The 23,600-nt window shown below is 39.7% G+C and overlaps 1 protein-coding gene and 1 long non-coding RNA gene across 4 annotated transcripts; one reads left to right on the top strand and one right to left on the bottom strand.

The window, feature by feature from the left end:
• Positions 1 to 298: 298 nt before the first annotated feature.
• svopa (SV2 related protein a) lies at positions 299 to 22,906 on the bottom strand. 3 transcript variants are annotated; one of them, XM_046841519.1, is made up of 16 exons: positions 22,725 to 22,906; positions 15,670 to 15,830; positions 13,904 to 13,989; positions 12,927 to 13,025; positions 11,998 to 12,069; positions 11,084 to 11,208; positions 10,778 to 10,841; positions 10,089 to 10,214; positions 9,873 to 10,001; positions 7,966 to 8,039; positions 5,775 to 5,851; positions 5,564 to 5,668; positions 5,276 to 5,387; positions 4,016 to 4,097; positions 3,536 to 3,625; positions 299 to 2,354 (listed from the first exon to the last, which is right to left on the bottom strand). In XM_046841519.1, the coding sequence occupies exons 1-16, from the start codon at positions 22,757 to 22,759 to the stop codon at positions 2,154 to 2,156; spliced, it is 1,638 nt and encodes a 545-aa protein (XP_046697475.1). In that variant the 5' UTR covers positions 22,760 to 22,906; the 3' UTR covers positions 299 to 2,153. The 3 variants fall into 3 exon arrangements, with proteins under 3 accessions (XP_046697475.1, XP_046697476.1, XP_046697477.1); XM_046841520.1 differs by lacking the exons at positions 15,670 to 15,830; positions 22,725 to 22,906 and adding an exon at positions 15,026 to 15,214; XM_046841521.1 differs by lacking the exons at positions 15,670 to 15,830; positions 22,725 to 22,906 and adding an exon at positions 14,858 to 14,985.
• Positions 15,233 to 16,424, top strand: LOC124380482. The gene is made up of 2 exons (XR_006924681.1): positions 15,233 to 15,554; positions 15,676 to 16,424. It is a non-coding gene; the product is annotated as an uncharacterized LOC124380482 (long non-coding RNA).
• Positions 22,907 to 23,600: the final 694 nt, after the last annotated feature.

Below are 23,600 nucleotides of genomic sequence, written 5' to 3'. Positions count from 1 at the left end.
GTTGCTGTTGGGAGTGTTTTAGCGCTCTGACGTCCTTATGCTGGTGGTGGTAGCTCAGTGGTTAAGGTATTGGACTCTGCATCTGAAGATCAATTCCCAGAACAACCAAACTATCACTAGTGGGCCCTTGAGCAAGGCCCTTAACCCTCAACTGCACAGTTGTGAGTCACTCTGGATAAGGGTGTCTGCCAAATGTGCTAAATCAAATGAATAAGTTAATGATAATTATAGTAAGACTAGTACAATCATGTGGGTGAACTGCTGATTATTGAGATGAAGTCTAGATAAAGCCAATTAATGGGGTTTTAAATTAGATTTTATTTCCTCGAATAGAGTACAAAAAAAGCAAGCCCTGGAAACACAAATGCCAAAATATATTTTTAAATAAAACTTGGTTACCAGTGAATTCCATTGTCATGAGTAGTTCTAAGCAAATGAGGGCATATAAACTGGCTACTAAATCTGGAGGTCACCCCAAGTCTAATCCCAAGATGAGGGCAACCTGAATGAAACCTTCTTGAAATTTTAGGAACTCTGCGACTATGCACAACCTTGAGATGTAACCACTGCCAATCAACTCTCATTCTCGTCTCACATTGCAAATATAACCTGCTAATTGGGTTTTCTTCTAAATCATCACCATGGGAATTGGTCAATTTGTGTCCACACAGGTCCCTCATCATATCAAGATTGCACTACTGCATCTGGCAGGTCTGCCTCTGAAAGACATTCAATTTCTGCAACTGATACACTATACAACCCCACAATCCTTGTTTCTGAGGTTCTCCCACCACCACATCACCTGCTAAGCTCCCACCACCAGCTGCATTAGATTACTCAAATGTACCGTAACAACACCCCTCTGCCTCACCCCTCAATGCTGATTTCCAACCACTGCTTGACCTAATGTCTCTCAATGTACAAAAAAGACACGCTTTAAGACTTCTCTGTTCTGGCACCTAGGTGGTATGAATCTCCACTTTATGTCAAAACAAGCAGTCTTCAAATCACTTCTAAAAGACCTTCTTGTTTCAGAGGGTCTTAAATGAATAATAATAATATTCTTAGTCCGTGTCCTAATGAACCAGCATCAGAATGAATTTATTGATGGAGACACTCAAATTCTATCTCCCCCATATAAGTGTAACTAATAGGGATGTCTTTAAATAGTATATTTTTGCTAGAATTAGTTGCCACGATATTAACTTATTTCTATTAATTGAAGTCTAGTTGAATTATTTTTTTTTTTTTTTTGGGCGCAATTTGAAAACCAGAGATCTAGACTACTAAAATATCCAAAACAGCATTTTTCTATAAAGGATTGAAAAGAGAACTTTCTTTGACTCAATAAATATAATCGTAAATAATAATAAATTATATATTTATCCATGCTATTATGGACGCAGAGTGAAAGGGTGATTTTACACAGTACTACGAGCTCAACGCTTCAATTACTCGTTAGCTACGTTAACCTCCCAGCCCAAGCGCGAAACTAGCGTCTTAGCCAACAGGCAACTCTCGGAAAATAGGTCTCATTTTTGCTTCGAAACTTAGTTTTTTGTCTCATACAAGCTCTTTAATATCAAAGTCTAATGAAATCACCAAGAAAAAGCAAATAGCAGAGATCTGTTAGCATTACCATGTCTGTGCCATGCTTATAGGCTCTCCTCCTGGCCACCATTTCTTAGCAGTGCTAAGTGTTCATAGCTGAAATAAATAAAAGATCCTCATCCACAGTGAAATTTATCAAAAATTAGACTGAGATAATTAATACAGTGGTGATTAGTGGGATCACAGTCATTTACCAGCTCCTGATGTGCGTGTGCATGAGTGTGTGTGTGTGTGTGTGTGTGTCTCTGCTTTTTGCAGCTGGGATACACACTGGTCCAGTATATAATGCAAATACAGACTGTCCTTTTTTTGCCCATCCAACAAGCATTTGTCTGACTGAATCAATAATGTAGTCACATGGGACCACAGAAATCATAAACCAAACCTAATTTCTTTTCCCCGATCATTTCCGTCTCTCAAATCGTACAACTGACACTATGTATGACACCCCCTTTTTTTTTTTTTTTCCATCATCTGTCTCGATTTTCTCCTCCATCTCACTTTTCATTCCCTTCCTCTGTCCTACCCATGGTCCTTCTCGCTCACTGCTGGGAAATGGATGAAGAGTTCGAGCGAGGGATGGAGTCTCGGCCTTTCATCTCCTGGCCCCACTCTCTGTGGCTGGACTCCTGGAGGCCTCGACCCGTCGTCTCAATGGGTAACGCGCACGCTGCCACGGCGGCCAGCAGGCAGCAGCAACAGTAGACCGACAGAGTCAGATATACTGACCACTCCAGCATTACCTAAACACACACACATACAACATTAACTCCCCTATATAGCCATCTTTCTAACATTATCCAGTTCTAGGTTTTACAATTGACAAAATATTTTCTAAATGAATGTGATATCTGAGTTAAAAAAATTTCACAATGGTGTCAAAAATGGCTAATTGGATCTTGATCTATGGGAAGAGGGCGAATCCGCAGGAGCCAAATCTGGCAAATAGGGTGAGTGCGGAAGTAAGATCATGTTTCTGGTGAGAAACTAACGTCTGAGGAAAGCTTAGTGACAGTATAGCAGAAATGGAAACGCACGTGGTCATAAAAGCAGACGTTGTAATGTACTTGGACATGATAGCACTGGTTGCACAGATCTCTTTGTACACAGGATGATTTTTTTGGCACACTGACATATGAAGGTCAGTGCTTCCTGTGACTGTGCATGCAGCCTTTTATCATAATCAAATACTCACTAATTTCAGGCCATTTTATCGGGTTTATCAAGCATGTAGATGTAACACCAGCTCATCTGCTGCTACACAGCATTTCCACATCCCCAAAAAAATAAGAAAGGAAGGTGGCAAACACTTTCACACCACTGTATGTACAGCACTGATGCTGTAACTATTATTGATTCGCCTGATTGGACACCTTCAGAAATTAAGCCAAGTGCTAGAAATCCGTCTGAATCAGAGATATATGGCAAAAATATTTCCATGAGATTGGTATGTGCTTTTAGAACATCTAGTTCCACATGTAATCCTCATTTTGCTTAAAACAACTCTTCTGGGAAGATGTTCCACTAGATTTGTGTGCTTGGGGACATTTGTGTTTATCAGCCACAAGGGTGTCAGGTACTGATGTGAGGTGAGGAGACCCGGGTTGCAGTCAGTGTTCCAATTCATCCCAATAGGGTTCCTTGTTCTGTAGCCACTCAAGATCTTCCACACACTTACCACTCAAGCAAAGCATATTTTCATGGAGCTGGCTTTGTGCACAGGGGCATTGTCATGCTGGAGCAGGTTTGGGTGCAATAGTTGCATAGTCTATAGCAGAAGATGAGCTGGAATTACACCTCCATGGTGGAGGAACCTCATGACCCAACATTTGAATAGGAATGTGAGGTGTTCCAATACTTTTGTCCATATAGTGCATTATGACCATTTTGACTCTGTGTGAAAAATGAGACTATAGTAAGGCACCTGAGCCACAAAGGGTGTGATGAGAGCCCCAACACGGGCCATGCCACTGCTCGTGCCCAGACCTAAAGCCCGCGTAGCTGTTGGATACACCTGCAGATAAAAAGAGAAAAAGAAAGAGATTGATTTCCATTACTGTCTAACATGATGTTATTAGCAGCATGTCAAATTTATTTATTAATATTAAAGTGGACATATCACAGAGTTTTGGCCAAACCTATGTGAATCTTGAGTACCTATAGAGTAGTATTGCATCCATCATATCTCAGAAGAATCTTAAGTCTGATAGGATACAGCTTTTGTTTCTCTCATTAGATCGTACCTTTGATTTTACCATTTTTGCAACTACTATACTTTGATAAAGTCTGTAGTTGTAAAAGCCGGATTGCACTCATATTCAAACCGGTCTGCTTTTACAGCGGAGCTGAGCGCACCCCAACCAGAGTAAAGGTCAGTGAGCATGTATGTACGTGACAAACATACCTCAGGTGTGTAAACGTAAGCTGCTTGGAAACCTCCGGCAATAAACGCCCTCGCAATAAAGATCAGCACTGTTAAAGATGTCCTGCAGAGACACACACACACACACACACACACACACACACACACACACAATAATGTTGTGACAGCATGTCCTGTAGTATGTAGAATGTAGTTTACTTACATTAAAACAACTAAAATTGGTTACATTTTCTCAACTAGAAATCTGAAAACACACACAGAAGACTGTATGGTTCCTGTTGGTACTGGTTCCTTGCGAAACTTCCCTTACATCATTTCATGCAGTTTTGCAGTATAACTATATCTTCAAATCTGCACAGAAGCTTAGTGATAATAGCCAATTTCCTGAATTTCCTGTCAAATTTGGTAATAAAATGTAAAATATGTACAGTAACGAAACCTCCTTTATTGGCCAGGTTATGATGCAAGTTATTTTCAGTTGTACTCTTGGCATTAAAAAAAGAGTGATCATACATTCAGGGTGTTTTTGATAAACTTTGGCTGTTATTTAATATTTACAAATACGAGATTGAACAAATTAGCAGCTGCCATTTACATTTAATTATACAGACAACATATTTCTTTGTTGGCTGTAATTGCAAATCTTTGTCAATCCAATCAGAGACACCAAGTTTTGGAAACACTTTTTTTTCAGAAACAAATGCATGTTTCTTTTGTTTCTCTGCAACAAACTAGGTCATTCAATGGTAGGAAGACTTTGACCAAACAAAAATGTACAGATGTTTCACATTATTTTCATTTAAAAATCCTCCCTAAGCATGAATAACAGCTTTACACACTCTTGGCATCCTTGACATTCAGCTGAAATACTTTGCCGTGCCTCTTGTAAAAAAAATACAAATAAAAAATAAAAATTGGCAAAGCTGTTCTTCACTAGTTGAAGATGTCCTTCTGACCTTGTGATCCAGTTCATTCCAGAGCAGTTCAATAGGATTTAGGTGCGGTGACTGGGCATACGCTTACGGAGCTTGGACGTACGTTTTGGGTCATTGTCTTGTTGTACGTTGTAGTCGGTTACAATTAGAATGAAATGCATTATATCAAATCCGATCAGAACAATCGCTCAGTTGCCAATTTACCATTTAATTTACATAAAAAATGTCCCAAGAACTTTTTGTGACCTGGTAGAAATTTCTTTACAACCCAGTAATGGGTCGTGGCGTGAGATCCTTCAAACTAAAATAAAAAAATATATATATAATTAACACATGCAGTATCTACCTGCCCACGCAGGCATAGAGTGGTACGATGCAGAGCGAAAAGACGAGGAAACACAGAGCCATGGTCTTCCTCCTTCCCAGCCTATCGATCGCCCACAAAGTCACCAGTAGACCTACAGCATATCAGAGTTGGAATAGAGAATACCACAGCACTATGGTAGAAACCATGACTTCAATGCCATATACTACTGTTTTCATGGACACTACAAGGGTTTATCATAAATGGCGAGAAATGTTTCAGAAAGAAAGAAATGATAAATGAATTCCAGCTGGAGATTTGCGAAATAACCTGGGAATTCTGAAAGCGTCGTCCACAGCAAATCTTTGTAATCATCCGAGTTCAGGTACTTGCACTCCAGATTACAGTTCGGCTCTGTTTTACTGCCATTAGTCCCTAGGTGAAGATGAGAGATCAGTTTGTTTTTGCTTGATGGATTAGCAAAGTTTTAACAATATGAAGGTATTTGTCAAGCTGTCAATCGTGAGGAAGCAGGACTCACGTCCACAGGCGCCGCCCTCCTGGAAAAGCTCTGTGGTCAGTAGGACGAGGCCGTAGTATGAGAATGCATTCGAGAACCTGAGATATATTAAAAATAAAAAATGGGGTACACCATTTTTTTGGTTCAGAAACCTTCTGCCAGTCCTGTCTCATTGTTTCTACAAATATCGAGGTGTTCTTTGGTGTTTTAATAAGGTTTTCAACGTCTTCCTAAAAATCACGCAATAACCCTGGTTCTGCCACAGTAATTAAAATTCAATTCAATTTCTATAGCAGTTTATACAATAGACATTGCCTCAAAGCCCAAGTGTAATTCCATTATTTTTCAAGTATATTTGTGTTTCTTGTACTCCGAAGCAGTCTGTTGCAAAATCCGGAATAAATCAAGATCCATCGTATCTTATTTAAATGTATATTTATTTCCGATGAGCAAGAAGGGCAATTGGTGGCAAGGAACACTCGCTTAGAGGAAGAAACCTTCAGAGGAACCAGACTTAATAGGGAAATCCTGTTCTCATTCAGGGGACACCAAGAGTGTGATTGTAAAAATCATTAAACCATTACACCGGAGAGAGAAAGATATCATGAGCATTGGAGTGTGTGATTATGATGAATGTCCTACAATCTTCTACAGCAAATGATAAAATATGCTCTTTGGCCATTGTATCATTGACCAGCCAATCGCACCATTGCCAATTATGGTCCTAGTATCGATATACTGTATAAAGGCTTTTCAAATAATGCATGTACCAGAACCAATGGTGGACAGTAACGAAGCAAACGTTATTCTAAGTAGCTTTTCCCGTATCCGTACTTCACTGAAGTATTTCCATTTTGGGAAGACTTTAACTTAACTACATTTCGAAATCAAATACAGTGGTCCCCGGAACTCGCGGCGGTTCCGTTCCAAAATCAGCTTATTTTGGACGTGCCCCAGCAGCCCCTTTGGTACCTTATTGAATTTATCTAGACATTCTGTCACTTTATAAACATAATAGTGTACACTATTTGACCAATACATAGTTTAAAATGTTATTCCTAACGTTCCTGACCATTCAGCAGATTCCCACGAATTTCAAGATAATCCACAATTTGCTGTTAGTAAGGCTTTAAATGCGAACCTGCTAATTTTCTGAACCACGAGTTCGATACCACAAATTATGGAGGGGGGGGGACTATTTTTCTTTTTACTCAACATTTTACTAAATCAGTCGTTCCTTTTTATTTATAAATGGAAAAAAACTGAACTTGTCAATCACGTGACCTTATTTGCATGATTTTTTTTCCAAGTAGTTGAAAAGGTTTGGGGCTCATGATAAATTTAATAGATCAGTGTTTGATATTATACTATATTATAATATTCTACTAATAGATTGGTGTGGGTCTCTCTCTCTCTCCTTTGAGTTAATCATGGTCCTTAGGTGCCAGTTGCTGTCCCTTTCCTCTCTTTATCCCGACCTCTGGATGGAGTTCTCTTTAATTGGAGACCACTCTGTGCAGCTGAGGCTGGTTCCACATGAAAAGCCTAAAGGAGCCATGAAATTCCTGAGCGACTCAAGAACTTTGAGGATGGATATGGACTGGAATTCATATCAGCAGTGTGCTACGATGGCTCATGACCAGTTCTGCATTTAAGCACCCATTACTGAACAGTACACCTTAACAATGATTGAAGTGTGCCACCCAGATAAGGCATCTGGATCCTCTCAAGGTTTCTCCGTCATGCCATTTTAGAGAGTTTTTCCTTGCCACAGTCGCCACTGGCTCACTCATTAGGGATCAACTTATAATTTATAACAAACATACATATAGGCACTACATTTATACAACCTTTTAACCTCTATCTCTTGGTCTCTTTGCTTTGAGACAAAAGTCCATTGATAAACAGTGCTCTACAAATAATCTGAATTGAACATGACTAAATATTTAATGATTAGAATGAAAAGAATGAGCTTTAACAGCAATTATACATAAATAAATCTAAATAAATTCCATGTGCATGATTTCTCAGATTCCCCTCCCTCAGTCTTACTATGGTAGTTTTACTTTAGTTGTCTTAGAAAAGAACAATAAAAGACAGTGAGTGTCTTAACACAGAAATCACAGTAAGTATACAGGGACTGGTTGTAGAGAAGGAGTCTTTGATACTCTAATTAAACTAGTGTGAAGGTGTGTGTCACTGTGTTTCATACCATATGAACCAGAGAAGAACTGTAGTCCAGCGGAAATGAGGCAGGAATAGATCCTTAATCTTCCCCCTTTCCTCCTGAAAAGAAGAGAGAGGGGAGGTTAAAAAGCAAATCTACAACAGAGGAAGCACAGAAACACCTGCATGCACACATCAGAGAACGAAGTAATAGGAAGTGTAAGAAACGGACATGAATTTAAAACATTTCAATATGGAAATGATGCTGAATTGAAATACAAACATTATGGAATTGAACAAGGTAAAACAATAGAACAGAAAATGGCTGGAAAGTATAGAATTGAACATGACAGTCCATTGTAGAATTGAAAATTGGAGGACAGTACAGAATTGAACATGACAGGGCAGTACAGAACCTCAAACATTACTGAGCAGACCTGGATATATGGAAATGGTGCAGAATTAAAATACAAAACAGTATGCAATTGAACATGACAGGGCAGAATAGAATTGCACATGACAGAAATATAGAACTGAACATTACAGTTCATTTCTATACATACATTACAGAAAGTATAGAATTTAACATTACTGGGCAGTATGGAATTGAACATGACAGGAAAGTAAAGAACTAAAATGAAAGGATAGCGTAGAATTGGAATTGAGAGTAGTATAGAATTTAAAACATAACTGAGCAGACCTGCACATATAGTAATGATTGTGAATTGAAATACAGAACAGTATGCAACTGAACATGACAAGGCGGTATAGAATATCACATAAAAGGATGGTGTAGAATTGGAAATAGCAGAACTGCATAGAATTGAACATGATAGAGCAGTATAAAACTTGAAACAATACTGACCAGACCAGCACATATGGAAATAATGGTGAATTGAAATACAGAGCAGTATGGAATTGAACATGGCGGGCAGTATAGAATTGCACATGACAGGAAAGTATAGAACTAAAGATGACAGGGCAGTATAGAGTTTACGATGAAAGGATAGTGTAGAATTGGAATTGAGAGTAGTATAGAATTGAACATGACAGGGCAGTAAAGAACTTAAAACATTACTGAGCAGACCTGGATATATGTAAATGGTGCAGAACTGGAATACAAAACAGTATGCAATTGAATTTCCCATGAAAGTATAGTGTAGAATTGGAAATTCAATGGCAGCATAAAATTGAACATGACAGGGCAGTAAACAACTTTAAACATTACTGACCAGACCAGCACATTTGGAAATTATGCTGTAGTCACAAAAAGTTGGGTACATACTTGCTGGGATTCTCTGTACATGTTTAAACCCCTTTATAACACCATTCAAATGAATGTATACGAGCAGTGTTACTTGGAAAGAGTGTATGTGAACATGAGGGGGATTATAGAATTGAACATGACAAAAGTATATTTTTCAAATTGCACTATGGAAAAAAATTGTACGTGACAGGGCAGTGTAAATTTAACATACCAGAAATACAGAATTAAACATAAGAGACAGTATAGAATTGGACACAGCAAAGCAGTATGGAATTAAACATCACTGGGCAGTGTAGCATTGAATATGACAGAAATCTGGACCTGAACATGACAGGGGGGATATAATTGAACATGACTGGGCAGCATAGAATTGAACACAACAAAGCAGTATGGAATTGAACAAAAACAGGGCAGTGTAGTATTGAATATGACAGGAAAGTGTAGAATTGAACATGACAAATATAGAACTGAACATGACGGGTGGAAAGCAACGAAGCAGAATGGAATTGAACATAACAGGGCATTGTAAACTGAACGTGACATGGTAGTATTGAATTGAACAAGACAGACTTATAGAACTGGACATGACACTGAAAACTACAAAAAAAAGAAAAGGTATAGAATCGTAAAGGTATAGAATTTTTTCCAGAATACAGTAGAATTTTATAATTATTTATTTTGGTTACCTGGCGTGCAACTATGAGTTTGCCCAGGGGCATGGGCACTTTGTTCTCCGCAGCAATGCGTTTGAGTGTGTTCAGAGCTTTCTCCTGGTTTCCAGATAGAACATCATAACGGGCACTCTCAGGCAGCCACTGCAGATCACACACACACATACACACAATAAGGTGCCTGATGTAACCCTAATGGTGGGTTTTTGGTAGCGCTGAAGCAGAACATACAAAGCAGAGGATGGCGAAGATGAAGAGTGGGATTGTGGACAGAGCGAGTAGCCAGCGCCATCCCAATGTTGGCATGACCAGGATCGCCAACAGCACCTCAAACACTGTGCCCAGAGCCCAGAACACCTGAACACACACATATACACACACACTTTAAATTCAAATACTGAAGTTTTGAAATAATGCACATAACATACATTATTCGAGCAAAGGTATTTGGACACCTGACCGATACAGTCATATGTGGTTTTTCTACCAAACAATGACCACAAAGTTGGAGGCACACAATTGGAAAGGACGTCTCTGGATACAGTAGCATAACATGTTCCCTTCACTTAAACTAGGAGATCCAAACCTGTCCCAGCATGACAATGCTCCTGTACACAAAGCAAACTCCATGAAGTCACATGAAGATAAGGACTGCACCCCAGGAGTCCTCATCACACCTATATCAGTATCTAACTTTACTAACACCTTTGTGGCTAAATGAGCAGAAATTTCCACAAGAACGCTCCAAAATCTGGTGAAACATCTTCCCAGAAGAGATATTATAACAGGAAACGGAGACTAAATGTGGAATGGTGTGTGAAAAAAGCACAAACAAATCTTATGGTCAGGTGTCCACAAATATTTGTCAACAACGTATTTAATAATCCTAATGGGACAATAAGGGCGGTATAAAACGACACCTCAATCAGTAGAATGCATGTAGCTCTGGAGCGCATGGGGAGGAACTCGGCATACAGCGTCACCCTGGAAACGAGACACACAAAAGGAATGTTATATTGCTCTAAATATTAATAATAGCAGTGAAAAAGAAATGATACAAAAATTGGTAAGTGAATTAGATACGAACAAAATGTTTTCAAGTACTTCCAATTCTAAAAATAGAATAAGCCAACAATCAAACAGGGTGAAAGCTAGCATGCACTTCCTTATGAAGCCAGCTGCTGCATCACAGGTGTTCTGACATCATGAGTGTGATGGAAACTTACGACTGAGGAGCTCCTCCAATACCGAAACCGACCAGAGCTCGGATGAACAAGATCCAGCCATAAATAGGGGCAAAGGCGCTGAGGATGCCGTAGAACAGAGTCCATAGAACGCTCATCTTCAAACCCTGAAAACACACAAATAGATTCATTCATGACATATAAAAATAAAAATATATACAAATCATTTTATAGGAAATCTAACTGACAAGAGATTCTCCATTCCAACCCATGTAAACCATATCTTTATTGGCGAACATTGGACCACTGCTGGAGCGGGTTTAGGTCTCCAAGTTCAAGTGATGGTAAAATTTAAATGCATCCTATACAATTGTTTGCCTCTAACTTTGTGGTAGCAATTTGTGTAAGAACCACATATGGCTGGTGTTCCATTACATTTGTCCATATAGTTTATATTTTGTGTGGGTCAGCATAGTTTTCCTAAGTGACCATGTTTTCTTGTCTTGCACCTTGATCTCAGAAGAATTTAGGTCAATTTTACAGTTTACTCTACTAACTGTGGGTCAAAATAGCAAAGAAACAGTTCCCAACAGCTGACACGGGTATAAACCCGTAACCTCCGTCATGTGTAATTTCACATGATTTTTTTCAATCCCAGTTTTTCAGAAATGACTTTAATGAGAATCAAAAATTCCTTAGACACTTCAAACCCAGCACGACTAAACCACTTTGACCACACAACGGCCAGACTGACACGCAGCTACTCAACAACTAAGAAATCTGTCCTTCCAGATTTCAGCTCCAAATTAAATTAGAAGCATAAAATGGACAAAGGCATGAAGAAACGAATACCAACGACTTCGAGGCGACATCACTGTGAACCCAGAACCTGATTGTGAATCGAGGATGATAATCACTGAAACAGAAATGTATTATTTTGATTTTGTCATACTCACTGTTTTTCGCCCGTATTTATCAGATATGTTGCCCCATAATGAAGAGCTGATCATCATGCCAATAAACACCATCTAGGCAGAGACAGATGCAAAGTAGATTTAATACATATTAAATGATTTGCTTATTGTTTATTCTCTGTATTTCATAGTGTTTCCCTCTGGTGCATTGCTCCTTGGTGCAGTATGCAACGTACATCATATATACCTAATAAGTATCCAATCAGATTTCAGCAGTCACATCACGTATTGCCATAAGGCCAGCACTGTGGGCACTGCAGGCTTTCCAAATCTATGTAAACCGTTGCTTTTAACAATCAGATTGCCATCCGGTCACTCTGCGGCCCTCTAGCAGGCATTTAAACACACCGCCATTTTCATGTACTTTAATCGGATGGTCAGAGGGGGCACTATTCAGAGCTCGCAACCCGCATCTGTAGCAAACTGCACAAACTCAAATATATTCGTGTGGATTTAATAGAGGGTTTTTTTTTCATTAAAAAATGACTGACAGGAGAAGAAATTGATTTATTGGCAGATACAAATACAAGGACATTTACAAAACAGACTTTGAGAGATTTGGGCAAAACAGTTCATAACAGTTTTAATGAACCAATTATCATTTGCAGGGTTTTTTTCCTCCCGTAGAATTTGTACAAACACACACAAGTGAAAGGAGATTTGCTGAATTGTGTTTGTTGGGTTTCTTGGTTTAGTAATGGCCTTAATTATTACTGTATGAGATTCCTGTCTGTGATGCAGCGCTCTGTTTTACCGCGTTCCATTATAATATTGATGATTTCTATAGCCGTGGTGTCTTGATGGTATTAAGAGGTGGATTAATTTAGGTACAGTGGGACACTGAAGGCCTTGGTGTGAAATGCACGGCCCACCACTAAATTAAATGTACATAGAAGGAAATAAAACATTACCGAAGTGAGCAGCGCCACCTGCCAGTTGGGGAGCCTCCACTCACAGTGCAGCTGGGGGGCCAAGATACTGAGGATCATCATCTCCATGGCATCAGCCATCTACACACACAAAGATCATGAAGGACATTTATCCCTCATTCTGATGCATTCAATTAAGCTATTGATGTGCATCTACTTGATTTCATGCTGCTGCAACGTAATTGGCTGTTTGCCAATCACTAACACTTGGTAACCATAGCAACACTGATGAAAAAACACCGCAGGTTCTTCTTCACTGGCAAGTTTCTCTTGATGTTGGGCTATTTTCACTTTGACTGAGGGCTTCCAATATTACCCACAATACCGTTCAGCTACAAGCTAAGTGGATCTTCATGACCAAGTGAGAACTTTGAGGTCTCCACCTGTTCAAATGAAAATTCCTTTTTAGGAGGAAAGAGCCATTTGAAACAGCTTATCAACTTATTACTACTCCAAACATTTTTTCTAGAGAGTTTTAACTTTTTAGAGTTGCGATTTATTTCTGCATTGAGTTAAATGTAGTTTTAAAGGGTTTTAGAGCAGTGTTTTGAATTTCCGTATATAAAATCTTTTTTCTTTGGAGCAAATTTCTCCTCTGTATCAATTTTAACATTATTAGACAGCCTCAATAGGTAGATAGCTAGATAGAGATGGATGGATGAATGGAAGGATGAATAGTTAGACAGATGCTGGATGGATGTATTGTTGAACAGATGAAAGATGGATAAATAGTATGCATGATGAACCCTTGCCTAATCTACCTACAGAGAGTGAACAGCAGGGTCCGTTCACCATGTTTGCAATCAATGTGGCAAATACAACATCCTTGTGTGACTACACACAACCCACTACAGTTAGCCCTAGAATTGCAACAGAATAAGTTTGTACATTTTTTTTTAATAGTAAGAAAGAATTTTCAACAGTACACATCATAAAAGCACCATGGATGCCAGTCTTACCCAGGAAAGGCCTGTAAGGATGGAGAGCTTCCACTGAAACTGACCAAAGCCGATGGCCTCCACAGCATCTTCCACCATGAAGGTATCTACAGTCAGGTAAAGAGAGAAAGAATGAGCCTACAGCCAGCAAATGTAAAACCTGTGGTCTCTCAATATATAAAGAATTAATGATGATCCCATAATGTCCCACTGTATGAAAACACCTAGCCTTTTAGCATTTTTGAGAGACACCTGCATGTTCCGACTACTGTATAAATCAGGGGTCACCACAGCTGATCAGCTGTTTCCATACCACCCGGTCTTCGACATCAGCCTCTTTCAAGCCTACCTGCATGTCGTCCCTCCCTACATCCATTCAGCTGAAATACTTTGCTGTGCCTCTTGTAAGACTTGCCAAAGCTGTTCTTCACTAGTTGGAGATTTCTCTTTGACCTTGTAATCCTCTTCATCCCAAAGCAGTTCATTATAATTTAGGTGCAGCGGCCAGGCAGGTCTTTTCATGATAGATAACACTCCAGACAACAGTTTGCTCTCTAAATAATACTTTTGCTCATTGTCTTGTATGGTAAAGTCGGTTCCAATTAGCCACAGTCCAGTCAGAATTGCATGGTGTTGAAGTATGGTATGGTTGCAATGTTGGTATATATAAGTATCCAAGCTTCCACCTCCATGTTTGACTGTGGGTGAGTAGTCTGTTAACATCTACTCTCCTGTTTTCCATCTTACAGACGTTCTTCTGATAAAACCAGAAAGGTCAAATTTAGACTCATCTGTCCATATTCTTCTGTGTTTTTGCCTTCCACTTACTTTGTTACATAGCAACAAATAGAAAATAGAAAACCATAAAAAACTCAGTGTTTCCACAGTTTTGCACTGGGGTTCAAACAATTTAGTTTCAAAATCTCTGCTTCTATATGACTTTTAGCATTTCTGTCAATTTTTTTCCAAACATACACAAGTCTGTTTAAGGTCCCAAGCAACCAAGAACAACTCGAGGGTGCTGAGCTTGACAGCTTAGACATGGAGTTTCTCACTCAAGTGTCTCCATTATGTTAGATATAATGCAGTACTTCAAAAACACACCAAACATAGCTTGATTGGTAGAATGAACTAATTGGTTACTTTTAGATGAGCACATGTTCCCATCGGAGTGATTCTTGACTTTCATCCTTTTAAACTAGAATGAAATTACAATCTTGGGTTTAGCAGTCTCTATATTGAAGATAAATGCAATCTTCCTGCTGGAGCTGACTCATTGCTGCTTTGTCATGCCCACTGATTATTATTAGCACCTTGAAATTGTCTCACCTGTGGCTTGTTTGCTTCTCAGCTCTTGTTTTCTTTTCACTGAGGTCTTGAATGTGTTTCACGGTTTGTTTTATTGCTCATGTACACATGTTGTTGGACTTGTGTTAGATCCATATGGATCAAGTACAATCTTTCCATGCATCAGTGGATATAATCTCACATGGATACTGTTGACATGTGCTTAAGGATGTAAACCTGCCCTGTGCTTATCTAAAAATGTACAGTTTATGGACAAATGGGACTCCAGAATTCAGGAGTCAGACTAGTGGATTTTTAGATTGTGAAAATCACTATGCAGATAATAAACTGCTGTCTGATGTCCCTATTGGTGCTTGGTTTATTAGTAAGTATTCAAATATTATCCAAAAGCTCTTTTATGTAAATCTGACTCTATTGAATATATTTGCACTTTGCACTCTTTGTATTTAATTTCATGTATGGCGTGTGTACTGTGGTACCGTCAGTCGGGTTGGCAAACTCTTGTGGTACCGGAGCGCCGTCAGACAGAGCCACAGACCCTGAGTCGGCGTTCCCGCCTTCGACCTGCACCATCTGATCCCTCGTCCCGCACTCATACTCCGAATACGCGCTGTCGCCTGTACGCCGGAACTTCACTACGCTGTGGGACAGAAGGACATCCACGCACACAGATATATATATTACTGTAGACACTGACGTATTAGGTTTCAAGTCAGTTCTTGACAGTATGATGATGTTGGGTACAATAAGGCTGCTATTTTTTTTCACTGTTTGGGGGAGAATTACTGCAGTGTTCGATGATGAGTCATCGCTTGCTGCAAGCAGGATCGAGCTGACCAGACAAAACCTAATACTAAAACAACAGAAGTCTTTTAGAACTGGTCATTAGTGGGTTACCAAGACAACAGGAGAAAGAAAAGATTGTTTAAAATCAAGAGTAAATTGTTATAGAGAAATGAATTTTGAAAGTACATTTGGGAGGGGGTGTTCTAGTTGGTTAAAATAATCAACAAAAGGTTATGATGTAACCTAAAACAAATTAGAGTCACTGGTACCACCCTAAAGTACCCTAAAGTTGCAATATAATTTTGCTATATAAGGGCTGGGTGCAGGTTTTCATTTCAACAAATCAAAGGCCACACTTAATAGTCATGATAGATGATTTCTGGCCCTTCATAGGAAAAAAGATTGGGCAACTCTGTTATGAGAAATAAAACTTTTCTTTTACACCAAAGCAGTTTATTTTAGACCTTCAATTCCACCATCGTGAAGAAAACTGTTAGACCATGTTCTGTCAAATATGCCAAAATGTCTCAGGAACCACTTTTACTCCAGACTCCTGGTTTTCATTCTGGTTCCTCATCAAGGACCAGAGCTCAATTGTAGGAGTACTTGTGCTGCAGTGTAAACCGTACCTGCTGAACATTATCAGGAGCATTATTAGATGTTTTAATGGTTGCAAATGAGACATCAGAGAAGTTGCAGGATACTTTTTTCTGTAGCAAAAGCAAGAGAATTACTTTAAGGTCCTTCTGCATTTCGGAGATCATGTGCCCATCACTAGGTTCAACCAACTGGTCAAGCTGGAAGCTCACACCATGACAGTTAATGGGGTGGAAAGACCTTTGTGCATTAAGACTCTGAGAGGTCAATGGGGTGAAGACCGCAATCCCTGAACTACCCTATCAGATGAACAGATATGCTATTGGATATGTTTGCTTCTATTTAGAATCTGTACTGAGCCAGCTGTGAAGAACATCATGTCTGGGTTCTTCCAGGGGACTCTGGAAACGCTACACCACACAGTCAGTAACACCTTCTTCAGTCTGGTCTTGAGTATCACTCATTACAGACATCATAATGATGAGGGATTGGTGATTTTAGCCTATGGCTGTACAAGGTGGTATTATAAAATAATTTTTCATTGACAGCAAGTTATAACAAAGAGCAAACATGAAATTCTGCATAAAATTGGACAAATCTGCCACAGTGACGTGTGACATAACATAAGTCCGACATGCAACGATGCTGCAATGAGTCATTTGAGGTTTTATGAGTGGCATGCGCCCTTCAAGAACGGAAGAACATCACTGGAAGGTGATGAGAGATCAGGAAGACCTTTAACAAGCTCAACCCACAAAAATGTCTAAACCATTTGTCAACTTGTGCAAAAATGATCGCTGAAGAACAATCCACACGATCTCACTACCACAACCACCCTACTCGTCAGATTTGGCTCCTCTTTCTGAAGATGAAGATCCAGCTCAAAGGTCACCGTTTTGACCCGAGTGCAGAGATTCAACACGACTCGCAGAAGGTGCTTGACACACTTCAAAAATTAGAGTTTCAGGACACATTTCAGAAGTGGCAGGATCGCTGGGAGCACTGTATTGCTGTGCAAGGGGACTATTTTGAAGGTGATAGTGTGTTAATGTGGATAAATAATAAATAAGGTACTTAAAAAAAAAAAAAAGAGCTAGGCTCAAAACTTTTTGATACCACCTTGTATTCCTAGGCTGAGATGGCTCCTCCCCGTGTGGGCTGCCCCGAAATTGCTTAAGATCAGCATGGTTCCTCCTACACACTCTTCCCATACCTACGCTTATGACAGCAGCACTCTATGCTAGAGCCTGAGCCCTGCTTTTGTTGACTATTTGCTTTGCAGTTTCACAGCGGTGTCTCTTGTGTTCTGCATGTATCATTAAGAGTGCAGCTGTGCCAAGTAGGCTTTAAAATAGGCAGCACTGCATGCAAATCCGGGTTGAAGCCAGCAGCCCATTGTCGAACAGGAGCCAAAAATTCATAAAAAAAACCAAAAAAAACCCACAATGTTCCATTGACAGTTATGCTTTTGCTTCTGTCAGCAATTTTTCCACAAGACTTTACGTTGTCTAATTTGCCTTATTTAAGCACTTAGGGACACACTGAAATGCAACTAGTTCAATTCACATGCCACTGGTGTAAAAAAAAACAGGTCAATGGGATTTTTTAACTGTGTTAAAAAGAGAGTGCAGAGAGACAGCTACCTTAACACTCATTTTAAGATCCCTGAAAATGTAGCTTAAAAGGGGTCCTTTATCACCCTTGTGGTCAAAGGTATCTGTAACAGTCTGGATGTGGTCTAGTCTAGATGTGGCCCACTGGCCAACAAACTACCAATGAAACTTTCAACTGTTGGATGTGCTCCAGTATGCATGTGACCAACTGTCCACCAAGCTGCCAATTCTAGGACCATGAGCAAGGTCCTTAACCTTCAACTGCTCCATCTGAATGTGGTCAGGTTTGATTGTGTTCCACCCAGCTGCCAAAACTGCATTTTTGAGCAAGGCCCTTATTTTTAATTGCTCAATCTGGATGTAGCCCAGTCTGGATGTGACCTGCTGGCCACCAAGCTGCCAATGATGCATTCAATTGCTCAGTCTTGATGTGTTCCAGTCTGGACATGACCCATTGACCACCAAGTTGCCAATGCTAGCCCTTGAGCAAGGCCATTCATTTTCAACTGTTCAGTCTGGATGTGGCCCAGTCTAAATGTGACCCACTTGCCACCAAACTGCCATTGCTGGGCCATTGAGCAAGGTCCTTAACCTTTAACTGCACAGTCTGAATGTGGCCCAGTCTTGGTGTGGCCCACTGGCCAGCAAACTACCAGTGACACTTTTAACTGCTCAGTCTGGGTGTGGCCCATTCTGTATGTGGCCCTCGTGTCACCAAGATGCCAATACTGGCACCCTGAGCAAGGTTAACCTTTAACTGCTCTGTCCAGATGTGGGTAGGGATGTCTCTGGAGTACGAATAGAAATGTCTTGGGGTGCAAGTCCATGTTTTGTCACCCCTTTATGTGCTGACATTCTTTCCAAATGCACATAACAAGATCACCTGGCATATCATTATGTTATGCAAGTCCCAGAAAATGTGAACACAGAGAGAGCATGATAAAGAGGGATGGAAATAAGTGAAATATCCAGGGGAAAAAAATCTTCATCATTTGTTCTGTTCTAGATCTGGATCTGCAAAAAGCAGATCCTCTGTTTCTCTGTTTGAGAATAAGAAATGACGGCCTGGGTGTTATTTTCTGTAACTCAGCATTGTGAAGCATGAGGCCTCAGTTTGCCGAGCACTGATCTGAGAGCTGTTAGACAAAGAGAGAGTACTGGGAAGCACCAGTGTTTCTAATTACTGTAATCAAGACTCTCATGCTTATCAGGGATGAATAAAAAGCTTGTGCAGAGACAGCCAGTGTAATTAAGCAGAAGCCTTCATCAGCCCTGTAATACAGCTTCAGCAATGATCTCAGTACAGCCCAAAACAAGACTGGAGTAAGAAACAGCATTCATGGGGTAGTGGAACCAGGAATGAGGTATGAATTTTCTTTGTTTCTCATTTAACAATTTTTTTTATGGAGGAGAAAATAGATGAACCATGCAGACTTTGTCCAATTAAACTAAGTTCCACAATGAGACAAAAGATAAAGCCAAACCAAAAATCTCTGGCATTTGTTGTCCCCATTTACTGTTAGAATAACCTTCACTCTTCTGGGAAGATGTTCCACTCAATTTTATGTATGTTTGTGAAGATCTGTGCTCATTCAGCCACAAGGGTGTTAGAAAAGTCAAATGTTAATGTGGGGTGAGGAGGCCTGGGGTGCAGTCAGTATGTCAATTGTTCAGTAGGGTTGAGGTCAGAGCTCCAAACCAGGCCACTCAAGACCTTCCATGCCAACCCATGCAAAACATTTCTTCATCGAGCTCCAAGGGGTCATTGTCATGCTGGAACAGGATTCAGTTTCCTAGTTCAAGTGAAAGGAAAATTTCATGCCAGTGCATCCGAAAGCATTCTATACAGTTGTGTTTGGATGGAAAATTCAGGTGTTCCAAAACCTTTATCAGAGAAAAATATATGGTATTAGCCTGTCAAAGGGTTCAAGAAGTTTAAGGCTCTTAGATAAGACCAGATAAGACAGAAATACATTCATTTATATTAGTTGTCACAAAAAGCAAGAATGAGTTTCTCACTGTCCCTGCATTACAGATATTGCTAAGCTGAAAGCATGACATTCCTGTTGATCTTTGGGTAATTTTTAATGCCACATGTACATTAGCTATGCTTATGCATTTGGAAAAAAAAGAAAATGGCTGCTTTGACCGGAACTCTGACAAAAGCTAATCTTATTACATAACACCCTGTGGGGTGTCCAATGTTATGTGAAAGTAGTTGGAATATTTATATCTAAAATGAAAATACAACAGCTTCTCTTCTCCCTGATATAGATTATCTGTAAAATGCATGCTTCCAATTTGCCCATGGCATACGATACTATTCCAGTGAGTCCCCAGTGTGGCCCTGTTCATAGTGGCAGTGTAATGCTAGAAAATAATAATGGATCAGTCAGATGAAATGGCCCTGCCATTGAACGGGCCTTATTCTTGTCACATATGCAATACAGCACAGTGAAATTCTTTCTTTTAGAGTGGAGGGTCAGTAATGATATAACAGGCTTTGGAACAAAGAAGAGTAAGGGCCTAGTTCAGTGGCCCAATAGTGTCAGCTTGGCAGTACTAGTGCTTGAAACCCCCACCTCCTGCTCAGTAACCCAGAGCCTTAACCTTTAAGTCACCACCCTCCCCATAGCATAAGAAAGTGATCACTAATGTATCACCTGTCACCTGCCATAATGCATCACCTTACCCTAGACATTAACACCAACATTTTGAGTAGTAATTCTTTGGTTTCATTTCATTGTTCTCCTGTTTCATCCCATTTCATCCCAAAACCATTTAGTGTGTATAAACCTGTAACAGAGCCCAGCAATGTAGCAGTGTTCCATTTGGCAGGATTTGTCCCACCTTGTGCCCAGGGTAACCAAGCCTCAATCCAGATCCAATCCAATGGCCAATTCTAATGGCTCTTGTGTTGAAGTAAAAACTGTGTGTATAACATGCTGTAGGGAATGATAATACTAGATGATATCTGACAATTTTTCGAACGAATGACTAAAAGCCAAAATATCAGCAATAATTTTATCAATAATAACAGTAACATGTAGCTTTAATCAAATAAAAGGGATTTATATGAGCTGTTTGACAGGACTGCGACTATCTGCCTAAAAAAAATAAGCTGTATTTCGACTGCATTTTGCCTATTATTTTTTTAAAGCTTTGTCCAACTTTGTGTTTCTGCTTGTCTTTTTTTTTTAGTGACAATAACTTTGTCAGGATTAGAATTTAAAACTCTCAGCAATAAAATAAGAAGAAGTGATAGGAAGGAAAGACTAATAAAGATCTGCATTCGGATGCACGAAAGTGACTTTTCCATCCATATGATATTCCTCTATATTGAAATTTACCCTTCACTTGAACTAGAAGACCCAAACCTGTTCCAGCATGGCAATGCCCCTTGTGCACAAAGCCAACTCCATGAAGAGATGATATACATCGGTTGAATGTGTGTAAAAGATTTTGCAAGACCTGCAATAGAGCTCTGAACTCAACCCTTTTGAACTTCTTTGGGATGCTGACTGCACTCCAGACCTCCTTCCTCACCTACATCAGTACCTGATATTACTGAATCCCATATTCTTTGAGGGACATTCTGTACTGAGTAATGTGACTTGTTGATCATTCTGTCTCTAAGCTATGTGGTATATGTCATGCCTTGGAAATGTCTTGTAACCCTTCCCTGATGAGAACACACACACACAAACACACACACACACACACACACACACACACACACACACACACACACACACACACACACACAGAGGAAACAAGCTCTACACCAAGCATTATAGTGTTGTGCCACTATCAATGGGGTTTGTTTCTTTTGAAGGGACATTCTAGTGGTATACATTTGATTAGATCCTACAGCAGTGGTCCTTGGATTCATTAGGCACCTTAAACTTTTTAATTCTTTCTTCAATATGACATAAGGTCAATTGAGCCAATAATTATTTAAGGACACTTAAGTCTAAAGATCCATACCATCCATATTACAGTGTACTCCAAAAATATATGCAATTTTATGGTTAAAAATATATGCCTTAATAGTTCAATGTTTAAGGCATTGGGTTATTCACTGGGAAGTCAGGGATCAAACCCCAGCACTGTGTGGCCCTTAAGCAAGGCCTTTAACCCTTGCATTAGAGGGCACTATCAAGTCTGAACTTGTGCTCTCACTCCAGCTATCCTAACAACCTGGGCTGTTGTTGGGATTCTTTTTTACACATGCACACTGTAAAGGAGTGTAGGACAGGCTTTCGTACACACGCACGCACGCACGCACACACACACGCGCGCACACGCGCACGCGCCTCTGCGTCGTTCAATAGAAATAAAGGCAAACATATACCAAGATGATAAAAGCATAAAAGCATATTATGCTCTAGCATTTACATTTAGCATTGTGAAGCTCCACGTACATAATGGAGAAAGACACTGCGAAGGGCGAGAAGGCTGTGTAGCCTGGAGCATGGCCCGGGTTTCATAATAAACACGACTATAAAATTGAAATGCATGTTTTATTTAACACTCACGGAAGCTGCCTCAGTTGGAACAGATCATCATCCATGATTTAGATGTCCGCTTGAGTCTTTCATCGCCGTTACATGGTTTTGGGATATTTTTTGTTGCTGCGCCGTGATTTCAGAACCACGAGCTGGCGGACAGCGACACACATACACACGCAAACGCTTACACGAAAACCCAGACTACAGGGGGCGGAGCGACGAAGGAGGCGGGACCATAACGCTGAGTTGGGCGGAGTTAAGGTGTTTTTATTGTGTTGTTTTGATTGTGTTATTTTTTTTTTCTATTTAAATCGTAGCTCTGTTTAATTAAGTAGAAAAAGATCCCAACATTACTACGAATACGCAGGACTCATCAAACCAATAATATATTATAAAAACACATATTTTCCTCCACATCAATACCCACACAAGCTGTGAACCGTGTGAAAACACACTTCCCTTTCTCCTAAGGTTGTCCTCAAATGTATATACCAACACGTATCAAAAAAATCATTTTCAGTTTTAATCATTCCCAGTATGTTCGGGCAATATATCAGGACACCTTTACTGAAATATCCAATCAGAGGTCGTCTATAATACGTCAAGAAAAAGTAGACCAATCAGAATGCTTACAGGGCGGGACATAAGGTGAGTGTAAATAGCACACACGTGAATATAAATGAGTGTCGCAATTTGTTTTTTGGGTCTAATTTCTAATTTTTATCTTCGAAAACTCTGGATCTAGGTTTATATAGGGGGATCTAGGGATCTAGGGATCTAGGTGTATATATATCCTATGTAAGAATTTAGTCATCATCAAATGTCTAGCTGCATCTATAGATGTTTTCTCAGTCTTTCCAAATAAGTGGAATAATCTTTGCTAAATAATTATATTCAATAAAA

Source organism: Silurus meridionalis, chromosome 27 (genome assembly GCF_014805685.1).
Source record: "Silurus meridionalis isolate SWU-2019-XX chromosome 27, ASM1480568v1, whole genome shotgun sequence".
NCBI lineage: Eukaryota > Metazoa > Chordata > Actinopteri > Siluriformes > Siluridae > Silurus > Silurus meridionalis.
Note: the sequence above shows the minus strand (reverse complement) of the source record. Positions and strands in the feature narration are given on the sequence as shown.